Genomic DNA, 27,136 nt, shown 5'->3' with positions numbered 1-27,136 from the left:
ATTGTCCCAGTTGAATTTTCCACACTAACAAAAGACAGTGGTGTCAAGGAGAATACTGAGATACAGGCTACTAGACTAGATGGGATTGAGGTGCACAAGTAGGAGGTGTTAGCAATTCGGGAAAGTGTGAAAATAGATAAGTCCTCTGCGCTGGATGGGATTAATCCGAGGATTTTCTCGGAAGCTGGGGAGGAGATTGCAGAGCCTTTGGCTTTCATCTTTACGTCATCATTGTCGACTGAAGTAGTGCCAGAAGACCAGAGGATAGCAAATGTTGTTCCCTTGTTCAAGAAGGGGAGCAGGAGCAACCCTGGTAATTATAGGCCAGTGAGCCTAACTTCGGTTGTGGGTAAGATGTTGGAAAATTTTATAAGAGATAGGATTTATAATCATCTGGGAAAGAATGTTTGCCTGATGTAGTGTTTTTTTCACAATCTTTGCAGGGTATCTTGCAGATAATGTTTATCCTGTCGGATGTGGGTGTCGGGTCTTTAACATTTCTGAGAAGCTGGTGAAAGGTATTGACTGGTTTATGGGCCATTAATATTCCCAAGGGTCTGGGAATTTATGGTGTTTATTGGGTGTTTATCTCTAATAAGCAGACAGGGGGCATTGAAATGTCATTACTCTGAGGGAGGAGTCCACTTGTGGAGCACAGCTGAGGGTTTTGTTGTGCTGAGCAAGGACTGTACCAGGTATCTTAATGCTGCAGGTAGCAGAAAATGGTTCAATCCCCAACGTGTATATCCCCCATTTTGACAAAGTGGAGTGTGCTGTACGTGGGGTAATTCCTGAAGAAGAAACAAAGGGCTCACAAAGATGCAATGTTCACAAATTGTGGAGAAATGATCTCCCTCACCTTCAACTCGGTTTTCCCTCGGACCTGTATTCGATAACCTTCATTCAAACTCCGGAGAATCCTCACTGTGCTCTGGTTGACGTGAATTCGATAAGCTGCAACACAGAAATAGGAGTCTTTGGCCACAGCTATTACATGGACGGTAAGGAATACTTTTCTTCCTTCTTACAAGGCTCTTGTCAGGTTGCTTGGGGGGGAAAAAAAAGCCTGCATTTGTGTAGCACCTTTTTGTGGGAACTCAGGCCAACCCAAAGCACATCGTAGCCACAAAGGGGTACTGTGTGCAAGGTAGTCACTGTTGTCACGTGGCAACCAGTTTATGTAGAACACGGAGTGAGATTAGATTAAAGAGCAGTTTGTTTTACTGATGTCTGGTGAGCGATAAATATTGACCTACAGGTCACCTTCTCCCACCCTTCCCCACCGACTCTGATCTGAAATAGTGTCACAGGATCTTTTACGTATCCCTGATCAGGCAGGCAGGGGGTCTGTTTAATATCTCCCCTGTGAAATAAACCAGACTTTGCAAGGACTGCTGACCCCCCTTCTCTAAAAGTAAGAATGTACCAGTTGGGTTTTTGTGATAGACTGTCCAATTCATGGCTGGGTTTTACTGATTTTTTGTTTACATCTCGAATTTCTTTGGAATGGGTTTGGAATTCACATTCTCTGGAATGTTTATTGAGTAATATGGCCACAACGCTATTTTAGCTCGCTCGTGATGGAGCAGTCTTCTCCCAGATAACCCTCTTTATAAAAGTTTTTCTGAATGGATGGTGACTAATCTTAGCTCATGTCCTTATGTTCTGATTGTGTAGTTATTCCCCACCCCCACCCCCCCCAATATGAAGCAATTTCAATGCACTCCCAATGGTGCCCATCCACTCCCAATAAACCCCACGCATAAACAATGATTTCCACACATTTCCAACAGAGCCCACTCATTCACAATGGCTCCCCCCACTCATTCTGTATGGCCCACATCCAAGCCCAATTACCCTCATGCATTTTCAGTAGAGCCTACTCATTCCCAATGATCCCCACATATTCCCATGGTCTTCACTCATTCCGAATGACTCCCATTCATTTCTAATAGCCTATTTCCATTTCCAAGAGTTCCCAATTATTTTCAAGATGTCCCCAGACATTCATAATGGCCTCCACTCACTAGCAATAGTTCCCATTCATTCCCAATAGCCTCATTCATTCCAAATGCCCCCTACCCACTCTCAATAGCCCCCATTCAGTCCCAACAATTCTCACTCATTTCCAATAGCCCCCACCCATTCCCAACGATTTCCAGTCATTCCCAATGACCCCCACCCACTCTCAATAGCCCCCACCCATTCCCAACGATTTCCAGTCATTCCCAATGACCCCCACCCACTCTCAATAGCCCCTACCCATTCCCAATGATTACCATTCATTCTCAATGGCTCCCACTCATTTTCAATGTTCCTCTTTTGTTCTCAGTGGCTTCTATTCACTCCCCAGTCACTGGGAGACACAAGTGCTCACCTCTCTTTAAGGGGCAGATATTTTCAGAGATCTGGGAAAACTTTGTGACCCATTAAAAAATGGCATCGGGATGCTGATGCAGAACTCCTGTCCCATTTCTGGCTGATCCAACCTTTGCTCAGGGGAATTTGAATGATGGCATAATTCACACAGAACAGAAACCTTAACTCTGCAGGGCCACTTGAACTTAGCACTGAGTTCAAACTCGCCCCATTTTGGTTCCTCCAAAGGTCCTAACCGGCAGTGTGGGAGTTATCAATCGATGGATTAGACATAAATATTTTGACGGTTAGATGAGGTCTACTCAGTTGCCATGATCGAAGAAGTGTTTTAAATCCTCTGCTGTTTAAACATGAAATACCAGACTAAGTTTGACAACAGATTTAAATAATACTTGGTGTACATTGACCCTCAACAGAGAAATTCCAGGATTTTGACCCAACTATATTTCCAACTCAGGATGGGGAATAGTTTGGGGGGAAACTTGCAGATAGTGGCATTTACATGTTTGTTGTTCCTGTCCCTCTAAAATGGTAGTGAACACAGTTTTGGAAGGTGCTATCTACTTGAACACCTGACCTGTGAGCTAGAAATGGAGGAATAAGAGTGATTAGACAGCTGTCTCACAAAGCCAGTACAGGTATAATTGGCTGAATGGCCTCCTCCTACAGGTATGAAATAGCCAGTACAAGTGAGAAGGTAAGGCCGTGTCTGATGGAGTGGGTGAAGGCATGTTTAAAGTTAGAACAATAATCGGAATAAATCCTCCCCATCTCAGTCTTTGTTTGGAACCTCAGCTAATCAATATGAGAAGCCTAAGATGTTATTCTGACTGGACAGTACTTACGCAGGCCTGTGGATTCCATGCGTGAAGCTGTGTTAATTGTATCTCCAAAGAGGCAGTATCTGGGCATGGTGAGTCCCACAACTCCTGCCACACATGGCCCTGTGAGGGAGGCAAGAGAGGAAAGATTGAAAGCTTTCATCATCTTTGTAAAGACTGCCCTCTGAGCGAGTGAGGGTAATACCACAACGTCCAGATCTGGTGGCACTAAAGAACATGTTTCCCACTCCATGTTTTTGTTAAAAGAGGCAACTGTGGAATTTTATCTAAGGCATGTGAAAAAAGATAGGGACCTCCATTATTTTTTGTAACCCCTTTCAACACTCAGGATGTCACAAAGTTTTTTTAGAATTAGAATTCCTACAGTGTGATCCTTCGGCCCAGCAAGTCCACACCAACCCTCTGAAGGGTAAGCCATCCAGACCCATTCCCCTACATTTTCCCCTGATTAATGCACTTCACCTACACATCCCTGAACACTAAAGGCAATTTAGCATGGCCAATTCCCCTAACCTCCACATCGTTGGTTTGTGGGAGGAAACACAGGGAGAATGTGCAAACTCCACACAGACAGTCGCCTGAGGTTAGAATCGAACTTGGGTCCTTGGCACTGTGAGGCAGCAATGCTAACCGCTGCGCCACCCTTTGTAGCCAATATGAAGTGTCATCACTGCTGAAGTGTAGGAAACCCAGTCGCCAATTAGTACACAGGATGGCTCCACAAACAGCAAAATGCTAGGAATTTGGAATCTGCTTTTTTTGGCATGCTCTTTGGAGGGTAAAGATTGATGAGGACACCAGCCGAGCTCACCTGGTCTTCAAGATTGTATGGTGGGGTATTTTACATCCTCCTGAGAGGGCACATGGAACTTCAATGTACAGTAATGAGACATTGGCACTGGCCAAAAAGCAGACTCATAAAAACAAAATGCTGGGGCAACTCAGCTGCTCTGGCAGTGGAGAGAGAAATGGAGTTAACATTTCAAGTCTGAAACATATAACTCTTTTTTTTCACTTTACTGTCAGTCCTGCTGAGTTTCTCCAGCACTTTCTGTTTTCATGATAATGCAGTCCTCCCTCAGTGCTGGCACTTGCAGCCCAGATTCTATATTCATGTTTCCAAAGTGGGACCTGAACGCATGAAGTTTAAACTCAGAGACCAGAATCCTACCCAACAGAGCTCTGAGTGAAGGAATGGTTTAAGGGATATGAGCCAAATGCAGGCAAATGGGGCTAGTTTACTTTGGAAAACTTGGTCAGCATGCAAGAGTTGGACCAAAGGGTCTGTTTCCATGCTGTCTGACACTTGGCCTCTATAAATGACATTTAATTTTGAGTCTTATAGGAACTAGTTTTTCACTTGATGCTTAACCCATCCTATACATAAACTGACAATTCTTTGCCTCCATTTTACCTCGGAGTGGGATTATTCCATATATGGTGTAGGGTAGAGTCATGGTGAGGCCAGGGAGAGATTTTTAACTTGCAGCCCTCCATTCTATACCCAGTCCCACACCCCCTCACCATAGATCAGGGAATGACCGGACGATGGGAGTGAAAATTCAGACAGTATCGTGATTCCAAGGGACAGGGGACCCGTAGGTCCAATAAATGGCAAGCAGGGAAGGACAGATAGCCCAGAGATAGTTGTGATTGGATTGCAGCCGTGGAAGGGTGCAAAGTTTCCTTGTGAAGTTTGGAGAAGAAAATATGCCCCCTTCTGGATCGTCTCAGGATGGCAGCTGGTGACAAGTGGTGTTCCGCAAGACTCCGTGTTGGGAACACAACTTTTCACTTTATACATTAACAATCTCAATGAAGGAACTGAGGGCATTCTGGCTGAGTTTGTAGATGATACAAAGATAAGTAGAGGGACAGGTAGCATTGATGAGGTGGGGAGGCTGCAGGAGGATTTGGAGAATGGACAAAGTGGCAGATGGAGTAGAACGTGAGAAATTGTAAGGTCAGAAGAATAGAAGCATGGACTAATTTCTAAATGGGGAGAAAATTCAGAAGTCTGAAATGCAAAGAGACTTGAGAGTCTAGTCCAGGATTTTCTCAAGGTTGAGTCCGTAGTTAGGAAGGCATATGCAATGTTGGCAATTATTTAGAGAAGACTTGAATATAAAAGCAGGGATGTGCTTCTGAAGCTCTGTAATGCTCTGCTCAGACCTCATTTGGAGTATCATGCGCAGTTTTGGGCCCCATATCTCAGGAAGGATGTACTGGACCTGGAGCGTGTTCAGAGGAGGTTCATGGGAATAATCCCAGGAATGCAAAGGTTAACATATGAGGAACATGTGAACACTCTGGGTTTATACTCGATCGAGGTTAGAAGGATGGGGGTGAATCTAATTGAAACATACAGAATATGAATGGTCTGGACAGAGTGGATGTTGGGAAGATGTTTCCATTGGTAGGAGAGACTAGGACCCGAGGGCACAGCCTTTGAGTAAAGGGAAGACCCTTTAGAACAGAGATAAGGAGAAACTTCTTCAGCCAGAGAGTGGTGAATCTATGGAATTCACTGCTACAGAAGGCTGTGGAGGCCAGGTCACTGAGTATATTTATGACGGACACAGATGGATTCTTGAGGATCAAGGGTTACTGGAAGAAAGAGGGAGAGTCATGGTTGAATGGCGGAGCAGATTCGATGGGCTGAATGGCCTAATTTCTGCTTCGATGTCTGATGGTTTTATAAGGGCATTACCACACAAGCCTGTTGATATGGAATGCTGTTCAAACATATTTCACAAAGCCCCTTGCATGGAATACTTCTGAACTGCAAGATACCCAGTGGCCAATTTGTACACAGCAAGCTCCCATAAATAGATGAGAATTTCCAGAGAGTCTGTTTGTTGTGATGCTGTCCCTGTTATCTCCCAGTTCTGACCACCTCTACCTCAGAGGGTTGTGAATCCTCAGTTTTTGAGTACATACAATAGAGACTGATGCAGAGAGGTATGGAGAGGATGCGTGGATATTGGGATAATGCAGGAAGATGGAGCTCAGGTGGGGGAATATGTCATGATCTCGTTGGATTGCAGATCAAGCTTGACAAGCTGCAAGGTCCACTCCTGTTGCCTGATGTCAGGCTCCAATAAATGATAGGGTTTTGATTCACTGTTTGAAGGAGTGCCCAATGGTTCAGGGGAACGTGTCGTGAGGCAGAATTGGGCTTAAAAGAAGTGGGTAAGGCTCACCCCCACCACTCCTGGTGGAAACTAGGGGCAGGTTGGTTGCAGAGAAGGTGGATAGGGGAAACAAAATCAACGTCCGCGGAATCACAGACTTATTATGATGTAGAACGAGGCCATTCAGCCCATCTTGTCTGCACCAGCTCTTTAAATGACCGTTACGACTTAACATTGTTCTCTGATCTTTTCCCCAAAACTCTGAACATCGAGTATTGAACAGGAACATCGAATGCCCTCTTGTATTTCATTTTGAGAAAGTTATTAATAATTAACTTTATCTATCACAAATTAATATCGATGTCCTAGTCCACGCTGTTGGATCCCAAAATTTGATCATGAGAAAATCTCTCCCAGGTCCTCACTCATTTCAAAACAGTGATTACTCAGGAATCCCATTCACAAACAGCTCTGAGCCAACGCCCTCACCTGAATGCATCCCTATCCTTATCTTGATGGGAACATCAGGCATGTGTCTCATTTTGAAGGTACCCACTGAGCTGAGGATGTCCAGGGACATATTGGCTATCTCAGCAGCGTGCTTATTGCCGTTTCTCTTCGGGAGACCTGATGCCACCATGTAAGCATCACCAATAGTTTCGACCTGCAAACAATCGAAGGATATGCCAGAATTTATCTAATGCTCCAGCACGTCGCAAATGACACAATTATCCCTGTTATTACCATCAGCAGCCATGATTTCACCTACATTGTGCATCTAAGCTCTAGAATTTCACTGACTCTCCATCCCAACCACCATGTCTCTGTCTCTCTCTCTGTGTCTCTCCCTCTCTCTGTTTGTCTGTCTCTGTGTTTCTCTCTGTCTGTCTCTGTCTCTCTCTCTCTCTGTCTTTCTCTCTCTCTCTGTTTGTCTGTCTCCCTGTCTGTCTCCCTGTCTCTCTCTCTCTCTCTCTCTCTCTCTCTCCCCATCTCTCTCTCTCTCTCTCTCTCTCTCTCCCCATCTCTCTCTCTCTCTCTCTCTCTCTCTCCCCATCTCTCTCTCTCTCTCTCTCTCTCTCTCCATCTCTCCGTCTCTCTCCATCTCTTTCTCTGTCTCTCCTGTCTAAAGTTGTGCTGGGGGGCTGCCATCTTGAACGTCTGGAAAATAAATTGAAATAAAGCATAATAAAAACCTTTCAAGCCTTTAAAATGAACAAACAGGGAAAAAAGAAGTAAAAGCTTTTTAAAAAATAATAGTTTTTAAAGCGTTTTTTACAACATCATCTGAGCACAGTGGTTAGCACTGCTGCCTCCCAGCACTGAGGACCCAAGTTTGATTCCCGCCTTGGGCGACTGTCTGTGTGGAGTTTGCACATTCTCCCCGAGTCTGTGTGGGTCTCATCCAGGTGCTCCAGTTTCCTCCCACAGTCCAAAGACGTGCAGGTCAGGTGGATTGGCCATGGGGAATGTAGGGTTAGGGTGGGGGTGTGGGGAATGCTGTTTGGAGGGTCAGTGTGGACTTGATGGGCTGAATGGCCTGCTTCCACTCTGTAGGGATTGTATGATTATGTAAGTGTGTGGTTTGAGGAAATCAGAGGTGAGCACGCCCAGTCAGAATTTATCATTGAATGTTTGGTTATTAAGGGAGGTCAGTGAGGTGTGAAAGAACCCACCTTCGTATTTGATAATCGGTTTGTATCTTGTCCAATAACCTTCTCTCAGCAAATGGAAATAAAAGACCATTGTCATCTGTGAAGAGAGTATTAGCTGACACCATCCATTAAAGGTTTTCATTCTCTTCATGTTTAAGGGTTTGTTGGGTTTCCATCGTTCTTCATTTCAATGTATTTTGGAGATATCACTACAATGCAGCCTTACTCAAGAGAACGTCACCTCTGATGGTGCCGCACTTTGTCAGTGTAGAGAGTCAGCACAGCTCAAACCCTGGCTAAAGACTCAATCAGCAGCCAGTTTCTAACCGGGAGCTAGCAACAACTGAGGGATGGCAAGTGATGATACACATAGACAGAGTGGATGGGAAAATGTGCACCCCTTTATGGAAAGGCCAATAACTCGGGAGCTTAGAATTAAATTAAAATGTAGAGCTGCCATGGAGCTTTTCTCTCATTCAACGGAGATGACCAGTGGTGCTTTAACCTAAGAGTTAGCACACCTTAGACATAAGGCACACCCTTCATTGTAATCTCCGTCAGTGAGGAAATTGGACCCACACTTTACATGTCACACTGCATTACAACCTAGCCAGCCAACCACCTGAGCTAACCAGCCCCCACTGGATTCAGTTGTTCAGTGGAAGAATTAGAAGGATGTAATAATTAGAGAGAGAGAGGGAGACAGTGTGTGTGTGTGTCATACCGAATGAGTGAATGGTAATGATAATGAAATAGTCATTTGCATGATACAATAGCACTGGAGGCAGTCCACACAATTTTCACCAAGCTGATACCAAGAATGGAAGGACTGTCTTATGAGGAGAGAGTGACTAGATTGGGCCTGTATTCATTGCTGGGTAAAATCAATGACTGCAGATGCTGGAAACCAGAGTCCATCCACCCTTCAGGCTCTCTGCCTGTATTCCTGATGAAGGGCTTTTGCCCGAAACGTCGATTTTCCTGCTCCTCGGATGCTGCCTGAACTGCTGTGCTGTTCCAGCACCACTCTAATCTAGACCCTGTATTCTTTGCAGTATAGAGGAATAAGAGGTAAAATTATTGAAACATACAAGGTTCTTAGATCATTTGACAAGTTAGATGTGAAAAGATTGTTTCCCCTTGTGGGAGGGTTTAGGACCAGAGGGTACAATCTCAGAATAAGGTGTCACACATTTAAGATGGAGTAACAGAAAATTTTTTTTCACTCGGACAGTAGTGAATCTATGAATTTTCTTTACCACAGAAAGGGTTTCGAGGCTGAGTCATTAATATATGCAAGGCTGATTTTTTAATCAGGAAGGGAGTCAAAGGTCATGGGGAAAAGGCAGGAAAGTAGAGTTGAGGATTGTCAGATCAGCTGCAATCTCACTTAATGCTGGAGCAGACTTGATGGGCTGAATGGCCTACTTCCGCTCCTGTGTTTTGTGGTCTTATGATGATGTAACAGTGACTAAACCAATGACAAGCAAGAGTCTGAGAAGAAGAGAGAATAGTCTGTGCAGCAGAGAGATGGAACCTACCAGAGTCAGACCCTGGTCTCTCATAAATCGAGGAAAAACGTCCTGATTAAAGCAGGCTACAAATTACCCAAAGAGAGCTCCAGAAAGTGATAATCAAACCACAACCACTGAGCAATTTGCATCTTATACCCTCATTACATTTTTAAAATGCACAAGATGTGAGCTTGAGGTGCTGTAATCTACAGTGTTAAAGACCAACATTTGAAATGTGAGGTTAGGCTGGATTGTTTATTTTTGGCTGGCATGGACTCAATGGGCTAAATGGTCTCCTTGCTATTATTTATCTGTTTTATTTCACAAGCTAAGGTTATATCTCAGATCTTTCATGCATTATCTAGTCTCTAATATTGGCTAAAGTAAAAAATGAGGTCTGCAGATGCTGGAGATCACAGCTGAAAATGTGTTGCTGGTTAAAGCACAGCAGGTTAGGCAGCATCCAAGGGATAGGAAATTCGACATTTCGGGCATATGACCTTCATTGGCTAAAGTAACCTTGAGGCCAGGGGAAAGCAAAATATGGGGAAATGTTTCCAATTCCTGATCACGTTATACCAGTAACCCTTGTTGATCTTCAACTAAAGGCAGGTTCAAACTCAGTGTGACATTCACCATGATCCATCAACCCCCTGACACTTGCTGTCAAAGTTGGATGGATTGTCTTATGAGGAATGTTTGGACAGACTAGGCTTCTATTTACTGGAGTTCAGAAGAGTAATGGGCAACTTGATTGAACCATCTGAAATAGTGAGGGGAGTCTTCACAGAGCGGATGTGGAGAGGAATTGAATTGAACCAATTAGACAGAGATGAGGCAAATGCTTTTCTCTCAGAGGGTTGTGTGTCTGGAATTCTCTTCCTCAAATGCAGAACGTTTGAATTTTTTTAAGTAAGAAATGGATAGATGCCCGGTCAGCAAGAGGCTAAAATATTATTGATGGAAATGGGAATGAATAGTTGAGGCAACAAGTGAATCTGCCAAGATCATACTAAATGAGGGAACAGATACCCACTCCTGCTCCTCAATCATGTTCATGTCTTTGTTTGTTGGAATGTTATGGGTCACACATAAAAAATGAGCAAGGGATTTTTATGTTCCCTGAAACAATATTTCAGTAAGGAGCCAATACATTCAGGAAGAACTTCAAAGCACTACCTTCAAAGTAGTATTCTCAGAGACTAAGAAGTTAGAATTATGAAGAGAGACTTAAGCAGTCAGAGTTTTGTTTTCCTCATTGAAGACCAGGAAGTTTAAGGGTGATGTTCAAACTGAGGGATTATTGGTTACTTATTTCAATGGAAATAGCGTGCAAAGGTGTGGGGAAGAGGCAGGAGATTAGCAATTGTTAATGATGTTCATTGAATAAGCGCAATGGGCCAAATGGCCTCCTTCTGTAGCATAACAATTGTTATTACTAACTTGTTTCCATTAGTTTTCCAAATGTTCATGTGAAGCCAAAATTTAAGATAATTATGAAAAAGAATTACAGCAAAAAAACTTCACGGGATGATTAAAATGGAAATGTGCAAGTTTGGAGAGAATTTGAGTGTTGCTTGAAAGAACCAAGATTAGAGAACACATTTCATAACCTAAAGATGTCCCAAAGTGCACAATGTCTTTTTATTTAACCTGTTTTTCTGATCAATCTGTTCAGAAATGTTATTACGCACCTCTGGAGCAGTGGCACTTGATCCTGGATCAGTGATAAGAACACTACCACTGTGCCACAAGATGGTCCAATGAAAAGGTTAATGAAGCACATTGGAATTGCATCATTGATGTAATATAAGAAACACAGCAGCCAATCAGTGCACCATTCAGGGTTTTGTGATCATAGAGTAAACTATTTGATCTTCGTGGTTATTAGGTCAGTAAACCAGAGAGAATTCCCCTGCTTTTCCAAAATAGTAGCTGGGGATTTTTTTTTAACGTATGTGAGAGTGTATGGGTGGGTGTTCGTGTTTGTAAGTGTGAGTGTGAGTGTGTGTGTTTGTGTGGATTGGCCTTAACTGAATGTGTCATCCAGAAGGTGGCAGCTGTGACAGTGCCACACTTCCTCCATTCTTTATTTAAAAATGTAATGCCTGAACCCAAACTAGGAATCTACCACTTAGGTTTGGAGTCATCCTTCCCTAAAAGGCTGGAAATGAACTCGATGGATTTTCCCACCCCAGCAGGTTGGCATGGACATCATTTGTCTCTGAATTCCAGAATTTTTAATTCCAATTCCACCATCTGCTATGGTAGGGATTTGAAGCCAGGTCCCCAAAACATTGCCTGGGTTTCTAGATTACTAGTGATAGTACCACTAGACCATCACCTCCCCTCACTGCCAGGGAGCTCAATGTATACCATATTCTCTCTCCATTTCTCCATTTGAAACACCTTGTGAAGATTTTTTTCTTATTTTTCTTTTTAATGATTACCTTAAGTTCTGTCCTCACCTAAACATTTGGAAAACCAGATGAAGCATATTAGCAATCTCAATTGTAACGGCACAGGAGGCTATTTGGCCCATTGAGCCTTCAGCAGCTCATTCAATGTACATCGTTACCTAGCACTTGCACCTTCTAACATCAAACACAAGATTGCTAACCACTGAGCAACACTGAAGACAGTCTCAGAGGCAGCACCAATGGGACGCGCTCTTCTTTGATCCCTAACCACATTGACATTCCTGTCTCAAATGTTGCCAGAGGATTTCTTACCTTGTAAACATCGTGATTACCTAAAACAGCATCGAACAATGTGTAGAGGTCGTTCAAGAGGTCAATGACCTGTATAGGCTCACTCAATGCCGATATGGTTGTGAAGCCAACAATGTCACTAAAGTAGATGGTCACCTGGTCAAAATATTCAGGTTCCACATTCCCACCTGTTTTCAAAGCTTCAGCAACAGATCTGGAAGAGAAAGAAGGTGGGAGAAATGAAAAGTAACATGATGATAGACAACTACAACCTTTAGATTTTGCGATCGGAAATTAAATTGCTAGTTTGGCTTCTTGGATTCGTTGGATTCAAGACGTTGACTCTGTTCCCTCTCTCTACAAATGCTGCCAGACCTGCTGAGTTTCTCCAGCATTTTCTGCTTTGGCTTCAGATCTCCAGTTCTTTGTTTTATGCTGGTTTTCTGATGCTTACACAGTTGGATGATGAAACCAACTTTATCATTGTACTAAACACAAGCATATGTCAGATTAGATTACTTACAGTGTGGAAACAGGCCCTTCAGCCCAAAAGTTTCTTACCTACTCTAAAATGAACTGGGAAACTTGCTTAAAAAAATCAGGTCGGGGGCGGAGAAAGGAATAGACATCCCAGATTGGAAACATTAACTCTATTTCTCTACTTTTCACAAATGCTGCCAGACCTGTTGAGTTTCTTCAGCACATCCTTCTATTATCATGAGCATTCCCTGAACCTTCATAGAAGCATTGACAGTAAGAGTGCACGTTCTTGCACCTTCAGCACTGGCAAAGTCCAGCTCGAGCGATTGTTTAGTATGTAATTTACTCACGGAGGTAACATCTGCGACAGAAGTTTCTCAGTTTTCTGTTTCTCGACTTCTAGTTCTTCAGTACGTTCACGGATTAAATCCTCGAGGTTGCTGGAGTACTGTTCAAGCATTCGAAGCATTGAGTCAATGATATTTGTCTTTTTCCCCTTGTTTATGGTTTTGAACTGTGGGAGAGACAACAAGGAGTCCATCAAATATCCATTCTCCAGGATCATCATTAGAAAGGCAAGACTTGCATTTATCTGGCTCCCTTCACACCCTCAGGATAAGCTTAAACTCATTACACCCAATGGCATGCTTCTTAAAGTGTAGACCCTGTTACAATGTCAGACAATGTAGTAGTTTGGTTTGTGCAGACGAAGCTCCCTCAAACAGTAATGGGATCGAGTCATCTGCCAATAGGAACAGGCAAATAGAAGCAACTAGTTTCTTTGATACATTTGTTGTGTGGTTCCTGGGGCTAAGTCAGCAACCATTGCTCACTGTTGGTGAAAAGCAGGAACACACGAATACTCAGGTCCAGTGGAACTTTATGATTCTCTCAAGAGTTGCTGGATACAAAAAGCCAGAAGTAATTCTTCAGTTATTTAAACATTTTTGTCAAAATGAATCTCAAATTTCCCTTGAGAATATGACAGTGAGCTAGCTGAGTAGTGTGCAAGCCTATTTCAGAGGGCAGTTGGAGTCAGACACATTGCTGTGGGTTTGGAGATACAACAGGTAATCAAAGAATCGCTACAGTGTGGAAGCAGGCCATTCAGCCCATCAAATTCACACTGACCCTCCATAGAACATCCCACCTCAACCTATCCTAGCCTGCACACTATGGATAATTTAGCATGGCCAATCCGTTTAACCTGCACATCTTCAGACTGTGGGAGGAAACCAGAGCACCCAGACACAGGGAGAACATATACATGCCACACAGGCAGTTATTCAAGGGTAGAATTGAACCCAGGTCCCTGGTGATGTGAGACAGCAATGCTAACCACTAAGTCATTATGGCAGATAATTCTCTAAAGGACATTAGTCAATCAGATGGATTTTTAATTACAATCTGTTAGTTTCATGGATTGCCGCCATTCATACTCTCTTTTTATGACACATCTATTGAATTTAACTTTCTTGGTTGTTCTTATAGTGCAGTGGGGTAGCATCCCTTCATTTGATCCAGATGCCCTGGGTTTGAAACCCATCCAATGCTTGATGGTTAAGGGACATGCACCCAAACAGACCCTCCTTATAAATCCTTCCAACATACTCCAATGGCAGACATTGGGAACAAGTTAGAGTCCTGGTCACAGCCATGTGTTAGAAAGAGTATGGAGCACTCTACTGTCACTGTCCACTAACTAACTGCTACAACTTCAATGTAAAACATACACATGACCACAGCAACACAGGCTCCCTGAGCAACCTGCAGTATGTCACCAAGATAATTTTGGGTCCCTCATTCAGGTTCCCTTCCGGAGTCTGTGACAATGCTGTGGCTTTTAGAGGTTATTTTGTCCTGGTTTTGTTGAAGAGAGGTTGTAAGGCAGAGTTGCTGAGCAGTCTGGGCTAAACAGCTTGGGAGGTCTTGGGTTTTTGTTGAACAGCTTTAATGGGTGCAACCAGCTCTCTCAGATCAGGATCTCTGAGTAGCACCTGAAGTTATTGGACTCTCAAAGGAGTTGGAGGCTTCAATTTGAATGTCTCCTGGCTGCTACTGTGTTTGAACTTCCTCTTGATGTTGTTTCCTCCTGGATTGGAGAACTGCATGTGAGAATCTATGTCTGAATTTTACTTTTTTGCCAAGGGGGTGTGTTTATGGGATGTTACTATATTGGAACAATTAATTAAGAATAATTACAGTATCTATTATTCTGTTAAGTTTCCAGTAGATTTAACTTATTATAAATTCCTCTTCCTTTGATCGTATTTTAACTACAGTGTTTAAATAAATTGTGTTTTGTTTAACATTGAGTAGTTTGATCAGTCACATTGCATCTTGGATAGACACTTTACATTTCTCTTCAAAAGAAGAAAAGTTAGGGTTTAGGCTACATTTTTAAGAGAGTCTGGTCTGCCACATGATAAGGCCTATGTTCTGGATGTGTCACCCCAGGGAGTACAGATTCACTTGAATGGGGCTAAAGGGATTAAATGATAAGAATAGTTTGTGCCGATTAAATTTGTATTCTGTAAGTTTGGATTCCCTACATTGTGGAAACAGGCCCTTCGGCCCAACCAGTCCACACTGGACTCCGAAGAGTAAACCACCCAGACCCTATATTTACCCCTACCTAATGCACCTAATACAATGAGCAATTTAGCTATACCAATTCACCTATGCTATCTTTGTGATTGTGGGAGGAAACCAGAGCACCTGGAGGAAACCCACGCAGTCACAGGGAGAACGTGCAAACTCCACGCAGACAGTTTCCCGAGGCTGGTATTGAACCTGGGTCCCTGGTGCTGTGAGGCAGCAGTGCTAACCACTGGGCCACTGTGCTGCCCCTGTTGAGGTGCAGTCAGTTCTGCTATAATGTGGTAGTTCCATTCTTATGCAATCCTGTGTTATAAAAAAAATCGCATAATAACAGCACCATTTAAACTAATGGGGCTGGAATCACATTGTAATCAATAGAAGCTTTAGAGGTTTGCACTAAAGAAACATTGTCCCCAATTCACTTTATAGTGAGTTTGCATTAACAAAACATGGGTTAAAGCAGAATGACCTGTGTTTTAAATGATTTCAGAATTCATTCAAAGGAGAAACCAATTCCTCTGTTGCACGAGTTCTAGAACAACAGGCATAATGTAAAAATGTAGCCAGGTTGTTGACATCAGGCACACAAAAGGAAGTGGAAATCGAGGACTCTTTTTCTCTCCTTAAAAACTGTTGAGGTGCCAATACCAAGATTGATGGATTTTTGTTCAGTAAAGAGACTGAGGACATGGAGACCAGGGATTTAGATACAGGTCAAACATGAGTAGCAGAATTGAGTCACAGAACAAGCTCAAGGGGTTAAATAGCTTATTTCTATCCCTGCATAATAATGCTGAGCCACAATCTAATCAGTATTCTATAGTTAGCCAGGGTCTGAATAGACAGTTAGATGTCACACGGTCTGCTGAAAGGCAAAGATAATGGAGGAGTGGGGACCAGGGCTTCCTCTGTAACACTAAGACATTTATACGAAGAGATTAATGCAGTCATTCTAAATAAGGGCCATATTTTTCTGTTAGATCTAATGATTAACATCAAAGGACAGTCGCCACATTTCAAGAGAGGGTCAACTGATGCCATTAAAATGATTTAAACCAAAATCACTATTAATTTTTATCTCTAACGTTTTTTTTTAGATTAGATTACTTACAGTGTGGAAACAGGCCCTTCGGCCCAACAAGTCCACACCGACCCGCCGAAGCACAACCCACCCATACCCCTTACCTAACACTACAGGCAATTTAGCATGGCCAATTCACCTGACCTGCACATCTTTGGACTGTGGGAGGAAACCGGAGCACCCGGAGGAAACCCACGCAGACACGGGGAGAACGTGCAAACTCCACACAGTCAGTCGCCTGAGTCGGGAATTGAACCCGGGTCTCAGGTGCTGTGAGGCAGCAGTGCTAACCACTGTGCCACCGTGCCGCCCACGTCTTGGGGAAATACTTGAATCAGACCTACAGAGCATCTTATACTGTTCTCTACCTTAAAAGATGGGCTAATCAATTCCTTCATCAGGCCATTTGGCCCATTGAGTCTGCACCCTGCAAAGCTTGACTTTACCATCCAAAATGTTTATCGCGAGACAATAGCATTTAGTACTAGATTCTCCAGTCTTGGGAAACAGCCTAGCCCCATCAAGTTCCCTTAGAATCTTACACATTTCAGCATGATCACTCTTATAAACTTGAGAGGCTATAGGCCCGGTCTTTAACCTGATCAGAGACGTTATTATGCACCTCTGAAGCAGGTGGGACTTGAACCCAGACTCAGAGGAAGGGACACAACCACTATGCCATAAAGCCTTCTATCGGCTCAATCTACTTGAACTTTCATCATTCGAATCCCAGGAATAACTCTGGAGATCAAGGACATGGTTTTCCACTCCCTGGAGAAATGGGGAAATGGTGAAATAATTGGGTGAGTTGGCTTAATTGGTGAGATACTCACCCACTTCCCATTATCTCATCAATTAAGTGTTGTTTAACAGCAGCATTGGGGGCAATTCCAACTCACCAGTAACTAAAGCCCTTAAATGGTCCATTAACAGCTACTGAAGGACCTCAGCCAACCTAATGACCATCTACTTGCCCTCCCAATGGGCAAGAAAAGTGAAAACTGAAAGCAAGTGGAAAATGGTCAGTTTACCCGCCTTCAACACTATTATCCTCTCGAGACTGATTACTAAACTTAGTGATCTCGGACTAAGCTCCATTCTCTGCAACTTGATCCTCAGTTTCCTGACCCACAGGCCACAATCAGTGAAGATTGGGGACAATATTTCATCCTCACTAACACTCAACACTGGAGTCCCCAGGGGTGTGTACTCAGCCCCCTACTGTACTCACTGTGTACCAATGACTATGTCACCAAATACCAGACTAATGCCATTTACAAGTTCGCTGATGACACCACCATAGTCGGTCGAATCTCAGATGACAATGAAAAAGACTACAGGCAGGAGATAGAAGACCTGGAAAAATGGTGCACTGAGAACAACCTAGCTCTCAATGCCGGCTAAAACCAAGGAACTCATTACTGACTTTCACCAGGATGTTACTCATGCCCCCCTACACATTAACAGCAGAGAGATGGAACGAGTGGAGAGTGTCAAGTTCCTGGGAGTGGTCATCCACAACAAGCTTTCTTGGACTCTTCATGTGGATGCACTGGTTACAAAGGCCCAACAATGTCCCTTCTTCCTCAGGCAGCTGAGAAAATTTGGCATGACGACGAATAACCTTGCCAACTTTCATTGGTACGCCATCGAGAGCATTCTGTCTGGATGTATCACTACCTGGTATAGCAACTGTACCGTTCAAGATTGGAGACAGTTACAGAGAGTGGTGAACTCGGCCTGGACAATCACAAAGGCCAACCTCCCATCTATAGAATCCATCTACCAGGCCCGCTGTCAGGGAAAGGCCGCCAGCATTCTCAAAGATCCATCCCACCCTGGCAATGTTTGTCTACAACCTCTACCATCGAGGAGAAGGTACAGAAGCCTGGACACACACACCAGCCGGTTTTGTAACAGTTTCTACCCTACTGTTGTTAGTATACTGAATGGACTCACAAACTCTTAACATTTGTCTGTACCTGTGTTTTGGTTTTTGCTGCTATTTACCTATTATTTACTTATCTACGCTACTTAACTCTGTGATCTGCCTATTTTGCTTGCAAGACAAAGGTTTTTACTGTGCCTCAGTACGTGTGACAATAAATTCAATTCAATTCAACCAGGTTGGAGAGGCGTACCTTCATTTGCAAAAGTGAGGACTGCAGATGCTGGAGATCTGAGTCAAGTGTATGGAAAATCACAGCAGGTCAGGCAGCATTTGAGGCGCAGGAGAATCGATGTTTCTGCTTTTGCTCTTGCCTCGAATGCTGCCTGACCTGCTGTGCTTTTCCAGCACCACACTCTCGATGCCTTCATTTGCCTCAGTACAAAGAACCCTACAGCACAGGAACAGACCCTTCAGCCATCCAAGCCTACGCTGACACATTTTGCCCTTCATACTAAAACTGCCTTCACTGACAGGATCCGTATCCCTCTATTCCCTTCCTATTCATGTATCCATCCGGATGTTTCTTGAATGCTGCTATTGTGTCTTGTTTCAGTGCCTCCTCTGGCAGCACCTTCCAGACACTCCCCAATCTTTGTGTGAAAAACGTGGCTCGCTCATGTCTTTTAAACTTCCCTCCTCCCTGCACCTTGAACCTGTGTTCCCTAGAAATTGACCCCTCCTTCCTGGAAAAAGGCCTCATATTTTCCACTCTGCCCATGCCATTCACAATCTTATAAGCTTCTAGCAGGCCGCCCCTCAACTTCCTGCGTACCAGTGAAAACAAACCCCGGCTATCCAACCTTTCTTCATAGCTAAAATCCCCCGTACCAGGCAAAACCCTGGTAAACCTATTCTGTACCCTCTCTAAAGCATCCACATCCTTCTGGTAGTGTGGTGACCAGAACTGTATGCATTCTGGGGCTAATCAGAGGTGCATATTGGAGGCCTCTGAATTCCACACCCTGCTCATGCCCTCAACCTTCCTCTGCTATGTTCGACCTTTCCCCCTTTCCTGATCCTGTCCCTCTGAGCAGCAAAAGAAAAGGACTGGCCTTCCCACCAGTGGATCCTCGACCCAAGGCCTTTAAGACCCAGAAGCTGCCAACCTCTGATTGGCTGGCTGATTCTGGTGAGCCATGATGCCATTTTTGAGGTAAGTGATTCACCGAGACATCCAACTCTCAGCACACCGATTGGTTGCTTTGTCGCCAATGTGGGCAGTAGTTAGTTGACACCTAACACAGCCCACGTTAGCCTGAGAAGGAGGAAGTCATGGCCCACATCTCATGCCTCAAGCAAACCTTCAGAAATCTCACACTCAGCACTTCTTCTGTGTTCAGGGCTCGGGTGTGATCTACTCACTCGGTCAAAGATCTCGTTAAAGGTAGGTCTCCTCTCAGGTAGTTCACTCCAGCACTGTTTCATCAATTGAATGCACTCCAATGGGGCTTGGTCCGGAGAGACAGTGGGTCGACACATAGGGGGTGGCTTCTTCACCTTCCTAATAATCTCTACAAAGAAACCAACAACTAGTCATTAGTAACTGGAAAGTATCAAATGACTCAATCATTGAATCATACAGTACAGAAGAGATCCTTTGGTCCATTAAGCCTGTACTACCAAAACTACTTTCAATCTACATGAGTTTACTTTCCTGCACTTGGCCCATAGCCTTGATTATTATGACATTTGAAGAGCTCATCCAAGCACTTTTTTAAAGGTTGTGAGGTTTCCCGTCCCTGGCAGTGCGTTCCAGAATCCCACCACCCTCCAGGTGAAGATCGTTTTCCTCAAATCCTCTCCAACCATCTTGCCTTTCAAAGTGTGACCCCCCCCCCCCCCTTATTACTGACCCTCCAACTCAGGGGAACAGCTGCTTTCTATCCAGAGATTGCTGGGGGAACTCAGCAGGTCTGGCAGCATTTTTGGAGAGAAAGCTGAATTAACATTTTGAGCCCGGTGATCTTTCTTCGGAACAAATCCCTTCTAAAGAAGGTTGACTGGACTCACTTTGCTTTCTCTGCACAAGTGCTGCCAGATCTGCTGAGTTCCTCATGCAATTTCTGCTTTTGTTTCAGATTTCTAGCATCTGCAGTTACTTGTTTTATTTAATTGCTTTCTATTCTATCCACCCTCTCCAAGCCGTTTCTCACCTTATATATCTCAATCAGGTGCCCCTTCAACCTTCTCTGCTCTAAAAAAAACAATCTGAGCTTATCCAGCCGCTAAACTGTTCCATTCCAAGCAACATATCCTGACAAGTGTCCTCTGTACCCTCTCCAATACAATCACCTCCTTCCTATTGTGTAATGACCAGAACTGCATAGCACTCCAGCTGTGGCCTCACCAAAGTCCTGTTCAATTCTAACATAACCTCCCTGCTCTTAGAATCTATGCCACAACTAATAAAGGCAAGCATTCCAAATGCTTTAGTTATCCTATTAACCAGTCCGGCCACCTTCAGGGATCTGAGGACAAGCGACTCAAGATCCCTCTGTCCCTTTGAGCTTCCTCATGTCCTGCCATTCATTGAGTTCTCCCTCGACTCAGGTCGCATTCACTGGACAAAAACCAACTGAGGGGACATATAGAATTTTACTACGCAGCAGAGCTCATTATGAAAGGAATAGAGACCTCAGGGGTTGGGGCTAATGAGCGGATGGAAACATGTCTGAGTCTCTGACTGAGGGAGGGAAAAGAAAGGATGGACAGAGCTCAGAGGCACCTGGAGGGGGTCGGCGGTCTCCATCATAACGACCACAGACAGTACTGGAGGAGTCATTGGGAGGGATATGTTGAGGTTAGAGATCACCAGGGTCAGTTAATTAGAGAATGAGGCTGGAGGGGATGTTTGATGGTGACTGGGAGGGAGTCTGGGGGAGATCCTGCGCTAGATCCTTTCACACTAGATCCAGCAGTCATCACCTCCCTTTAACTGCCAGGTTTGCTGTCATCCAGAGAAACCTGGCTGGTCACAGAATTTATAATGTAGTCCAACAGCTAGACTGTCCTCAAGTCAGGTTGAGACAGGAACATGTCAACAGTGGAGACTGGGACCCTATTCCCAATCACATTCCTGACATTTCCAATTTTCAGATAGAATTCCATGGCCATTCCTGACCATTCTGTACCCTAAACCTCAGCAATCATTCAGCAAGTTTCCCAACCCAGCAATTCTCTGCCACAGAAAGCGGTTGAGGCCAAAATATTAAATATTTTCAAGAAAGAATTAGATATAGTTCTGAGGGCTAAAGAGATGAAAGAGTATGGGGAGAAAACAGGATGATCAGTTGTGATCATATTGAATGGTGGAGCAGGCTTGAAAGGCCAAATGGCCTCCTCCTACTCCTATTTTTCTATCATCATGCCCAAGTTTTTAAGAGGCTGTATTCATGACATCACAGATGCCACATGATATGCCTAATGATGGGCGCATGCCCTAAATGTCAACTGTCCCTCAGATGCTGCCTGACCTGCTACACTTGTCCAGCACCACACTGTCCAACATGAATCAATGCCTACATGAGGGAATCGTAGCTCCCCATCCTTTCTGTGTCAAGCCATGTAAAATAACTCCACTAAGGCCAGTATCCTATCATCAAGTTACCCTTTATTTACACTTGGAGAGTCCTTGACACTGATCCAGCTCCCTGGCACTCCTGTTCTTATCTGTCAGCCAGGGCTCCCTGATTGGATTCACATTCTCTGAGGTCCACCTGGCTGACCTTGCTACAATCAGTACATATGCAGCTTCAAATACCTGAAGCATCTCTCTTGACCCCCATACCAAGGTGTATCCCATTCTAACCCTCCTTGGCCAGCTATCCATGCTATGCCAAAGTATGTGACCCCTCAAGGCCTGTTATCCCCCCCCACCCATGTACCAAAGATGTCACTTTCCCATTCCATGACCCAATTGCACTTCCGATGTCAGTGTATAATGCTACAATCAACAATCCACATGACTCGTCGACAGACATGCTTAACATATGAGGATCGTTTGAGGACTCGGGGCCTATACTCGTTGGAGCTTAGAAGGATAAGGGGGGATCTAATTGAAACTTAGAGAATACTGAATGGCCTGGACAGAGTAGATGTTAGGAAGATGTTTCCATTGGTAAGAAAGACTGGGACCCAAGGGCACAGCCTTAGAATAAAGGGAAGACAGCCAGAGGGTGGTGAATCTATGGAATTCACTGCTAATGAAGGCTGTGGAGGCCAGGTCACTGGGTATATTTAAGACGGAGATAGATAGGTTCTTGTTTGTCCGGGGGATCAAGGATTATGGGGAGAAGGTGGGAGAATGAGGTTGAGAAATTTATCAGGTAAGCGAAAGTGAGGACTGCAGATGCTGGAGATTACAGTTATGTGTGTTTTTTTTAATTAGCTTACTTACAGTGTGGAAACAGGCCCTTCAGCCCAACAAGTACACACCGACCCTCCAAAGAGCAACCCACCCAGACCCATTCCCCTACATTTACCTCTTCACCTAACACTACGGGCAATTTTGTACTGGAAAAATCAGGGTCAGGTAGCATCCGAGGAGCAGGAAAATCAACGTTTCAGGCAAAAGCCTTTCATCAGGAATGAGGCTGGGAGCCTCAGGGGTGGAGAGATAAATGGGAGGGAGGTGGGGCTGCTGGGAAGGTAGCTGAGAGTGCAATTGGTGGATGGAGGTGGGGGCAAAGGTGATAGGTCGGAGGGGAGGGTGGAGAGGATAGGTAGGAAGGAAGATGGACAGGTCGGACAGGCCATGAGGGCAGTGCTGAGCTGGAAAGTTGAAACTGGGATAAGGTGGGGAGGAAGGGAAACGAGGAAACTGGTGAAATCCACGTTGATGTCATGGGGTTAGAGGTTCCCGAGGTGGAAGGTGAGGCCTTCCTCCAGGCATCAGATGGTAAGGGAGTGGTGATGGAGGAGGTCCAGGACCTGCATGTCCTTGGCAGAGTGGGAGGAGGAGTTGAAGTGTTCAGCCATGGGGTAGTAAGGTTGGTTGTGCTGGTGTCCCAGAGATGTTCTCTGAAGTGCTCTGCAAGTAGGTGTCCTGTCTCCCAATGTAGAGGAGACCACTTCGGGAGCAATGGATACAATAAATGACATGTGGAGGTTCAGGTGAAACTTTGATCGATGTGGAATACTCCTTTGGGGCCTTGGACGGAGGTGAGTGGGGGAGATGTGGGCACAGGTTTTGCAATTCCTGTGGTTGCAGGGGAAGATGCCAGGAGGGGAGGGTGAGTTGGTGGGGGGGGCGTGGACCTGACCAGGTAGTCGCAGAGGGAACAGTCTTTATGGAAAGCGGATAGGGGTGGGGAGGGAAATATATCTCAAGCTTTAATTTATCAGTCATGATCGAATGGTGGAGTAGGCACGATGGGCTAAATGGCCTAATTTCTGCTCCAAAGTCTTATGGTCTTGTAGGTCATGCCCTATCCTGTAAAGGTATGATTCTTTCATGCCAACTCACCTACTACCTGCTGTGCAGAGGTAGTGAGCACTATGGTGACAGTTGATTGTATAAAAATAAATCTTTAAAAAACAGAAATGATTCATTCATAACTTTTCACTATTTTGCAAACCAAATCCTGTCTATAACAGTGCCACAGAAATATCAATCATCAATGCACTTTAAAATTTTGGGATCTGAAACCACCTAAACTTTTAAACAACAAGCATTGTGAAATTGAGAGAAATCAGACAGACAGAGCTGTCAATCAGGCAGGAATATATTAGAGTGTTTAACCATAAACACTCTAATGGTTATCTGGGCTATCAGCCATGACATTACACTGAAGCTTGGCTAGGAATGTTCCCAACTCCTGCTAACCATCTCAAGAATGTAAACCTGGCACTGAATTTGAAACATTAAACCTCATAAGTGACCAACACAACTCCAGAGCCTAAACTTCCCTTGAAATCTCTATCTAATATACACTTTTCATTTTCATATTTACTTTTTTAAGTCACAGAGTCATACAGCATGGAAACAGATGCTTCAGTCCAGCTCGTCTACGCTGAGCAAGTTTCCCAAACTAAACTTGTCCCATTTGCATGTGTTTGGTACATATTCCTCCAAACCCTTCCTATTCATGTCCCCATCCAGATGCCTTTTAAATGTTGTTATTGTACCAGCCTCCAGCATTTCCTCTGGCAGCACATTCCATACACACACAACCTTCTACACGAAAAAGTTGCCCCTTAGATCCTTTTTGAATTTTTCCCTTCTCATCTTAAACCTTTGCCCTCTAGCTTTGAAATACCCTATCCTAAGAAAAAGACCTTGTCTATTCACCCTATTCTTACCCCTCATGATTATATAAACCTCCATATGATCACCCCACAGCCTCCGACGCTCCAAGGAAATCAGCCACAGTCTATTCAGCCTTTCCCTATAGCTCAAAACCCCCATCCCTGGATAGTTACTTGTAAATGGAAACAGGTAACCCATCAATATTTACACAGATTCCTTATCACTGTGAAGGAATGCTGGAGTATAACACTGAACCCACCTTCAGGGCTAAGGCCTAACATGCAATAAGGAGACCCCCGCACCACGACTTCCTGTAAAATGATGGCAAAACTGTAAGAGTCTCCTTTCAGCGTTGCCTTCTTGGATAACTCGGGATCTCTCAGGAACTCAGGAGCTGTCCAGAATAATTCTGAGAATAGAAAAAAGTGGACAGTGTATTTTCTTTATTTCAATAGATCTACCAAACTGCAAAGCATGCTAGACATTCAGTTGCTCAGAGGCAAACAACAACAAACTGCATTAATGTAGTAACTTTAACAAAGAGATAGATAGGTTCTTGATTCGTACGGGGGGGGGGAGGGAAGCAGAATAATGGGACTGAGAAACATATCAGCCTTTATCAAATGGTGGTGCAGACTCAATGGGCTAAGTAGTCTAATTCTGCTCGTGTATCTTATGGTCTGAACCCTGGCCTAGACAAGGTTACAGAGATAGGGAGGGTGAGGGATTTGAATCAAAGGTGAGAATGATTAAATGTGGTGTTTCCAGAGAAGGAGCCAAAGTAGATCAGAAAGCAAAGGACTGAGAGGTGAATGGGACTGAGAGAAAGCAGCAAACATAACTATAAAACTGAAGGACCTCAACGTTCTGTTCTGAAAATTGCTCTCGGTTAAGAGGCAGTTCATTCTGTCTGTCTTTCCAGCGAAGTGACCGTGTGGTGTCAATTCAGAGGATATGAAGAGCAAACCAAGAGGTATAGATGTGTCAGCCAGCACAGACAGAGGTTTCCTAAGGACATCAATGGTCCAGTTAGATTTCCAAAATGAGGCTTGACCCCTCAGTCTTTTGACTGAGAGGAGACACTGCAAGCCACTGGTGGGAGATTGACGTTGTTTTCTATTCAAAGAGGCTATTACAGGCCTCTGAGCACTTGTTTTCCAACGCTCCAAATCACCTTTGTTTCTAATTAAAAGAATAATTTGCAAGATGTCAAGGGTTAGGGTGGGTGGTTGGGGTGTTGACCAATTAGATGTGACGATAGTGTCATTTTTTTACCCGCGCTGTCTCACCCCTACAACAGCCTGTAGCCTTTTCTCGAAGTGACTGGTATTAAAGGTGCTTCCCATGTTCCTTAGCTCACCTTCTGCTGGCTGTTTCTCTTGTGGAACTTTCTGTGTCTCCAACAACTCCAAGTAACCGTAGTCAGCAATCTTCAGCACAAACCTTCCGTCCACCAGGCAGTTTTGCGATTTCAAGCGTCCGTGGGGAAATTCCCGGTGGTGTAGATACTTCATTCCCTGTCCATGAATAAACACGGGCATTGTGAGATCAGACAGCCCAGCGACAACAGTCTGCCTTCTGCATTGTCCCTTTTCATTGCCCAACCTTTTGTGCCTGGCCTTCCCCTCTGGAATTTCATCCTGAATACCTCACTGCCTCTTCCTCCTCTTTTAAGATATTCCTCAAAGACTACCAGTTTGTCCCAACTGTTGATTACCTGCACTAAAATATGGGGGTCTTCATCGTAGCAAGTAGTGTCCTACCTTCAAGGATGCTCGGTCATTAACTTGTTCAAGACAGAGATTGATAGATGTCTAGTTGCTAATGACAACATGGGATATGGGATTTGTATGAAGATATGGCTTTGAGCTAGAAGATTAAGCATGATCTAGAATGGTGTAGCCTGGTCAAGGGTCTGATTGGTAGACTCTCGCTGCTATGTTCCTACAGGAAAGAAGTGCTAGGTTTAACTGCTACCTGAGGACTCAATGACCAAACAAGGTGCTTTGATAACACAGCCAAACACTGTGAATAATTCTTCAGCTCCTTCCAGCACATATCAATGGCAGGCAGTAAGGGTGAGAAAGATTCCTGATGCACCAAGTGAAGGGAACCACATTGGAAATCTCTACTGTCACTCTCTATAGCCTCGGGCTATAATGTTCATGCTCCAACAGCAAACCAGGCTTCGTGAATGAACTGAGCTACCTCCACCATCACCACTTATAAGGTGGATAACGGTCCAATTTTATCCGATTATGACCCTGTCAATCACCTTGAGATATTTTATTACACTAAAGGCATAATAAACAAATGCTACTATTATGGCAGTCTTAACTCATAGGGTGTGAGCAACATTGGCTGGGCTGATACTTATTGCCCATCCCTCATTGCCCCTTGGGAAGGTGGGGGTGTGCTGCCTTCATGAGCCGCTGCAGTCCATGTGCTGTAGGTAGACCCACAATGCTCTTGGGGAGGGAATTCCAGGATTTTGACCCAGTGACAATGAAGAAATGGTGATATATTTACAAGTCAGAACGGTGA

At 44.2% G+C, this 27,136-nt stretch overlaps 1 protein-coding gene across 1 annotated transcript in view; it reads right to left on the bottom strand.

The window, feature by feature from the left end:
- gucy2f (guanylate cyclase 2F, retinal) overlaps nucleotides 1-27,136 on the bottom strand; it is a 78,988-nt gene that overhangs the window by 5,170 nt on the left and 46,682 nt on the right. The window contains exons 9-16 of the mRNA XM_060827000.1: nucleotides 25,953-26,109; nucleotides 24,852-25,001; nucleotides 19,708-19,856; nucleotides 13,063-13,226; nucleotides 12,254-12,446; nucleotides 6,845-7,019; nucleotides 3,225-3,323; nucleotides 860-954 (exon numbers count right to left, since the gene is read on the bottom strand). Coding sequence (XP_060682983.1) covers nucleotides 860-954; nucleotides 3,225-3,323; nucleotides 6,845-7,019; nucleotides 12,254-12,446; nucleotides 13,063-13,226; nucleotides 19,708-19,856; nucleotides 24,852-25,001; nucleotides 25,953-26,109 — 1,182 coding nt within the window. The remainder of the gene's footprint in view (nucleotides 1-859; nucleotides 955-3,224; nucleotides 3,324-6,844; nucleotides 7,020-12,253; nucleotides 12,447-13,062; nucleotides 13,227-19,707; nucleotides 19,857-24,851; nucleotides 25,002-25,952; nucleotides 26,110-27,136) is intronic.

Source organism: Hemiscyllium ocellatum, chromosome 6 (genome assembly GCF_020745735.1).
Source record: "Hemiscyllium ocellatum isolate sHemOce1 chromosome 6, sHemOce1.pat.X.cur, whole genome shotgun sequence".
In the NCBI taxonomy this organism is placed as follows: domain Eukaryota; kingdom Metazoa; phylum Chordata; class Chondrichthyes; order Orectolobiformes; family Hemiscylliidae; genus Hemiscyllium; species Hemiscyllium ocellatum.
Note: the sequence above shows the minus strand (reverse complement) of the source record. Positions and strands in the feature narration are given on the sequence as shown.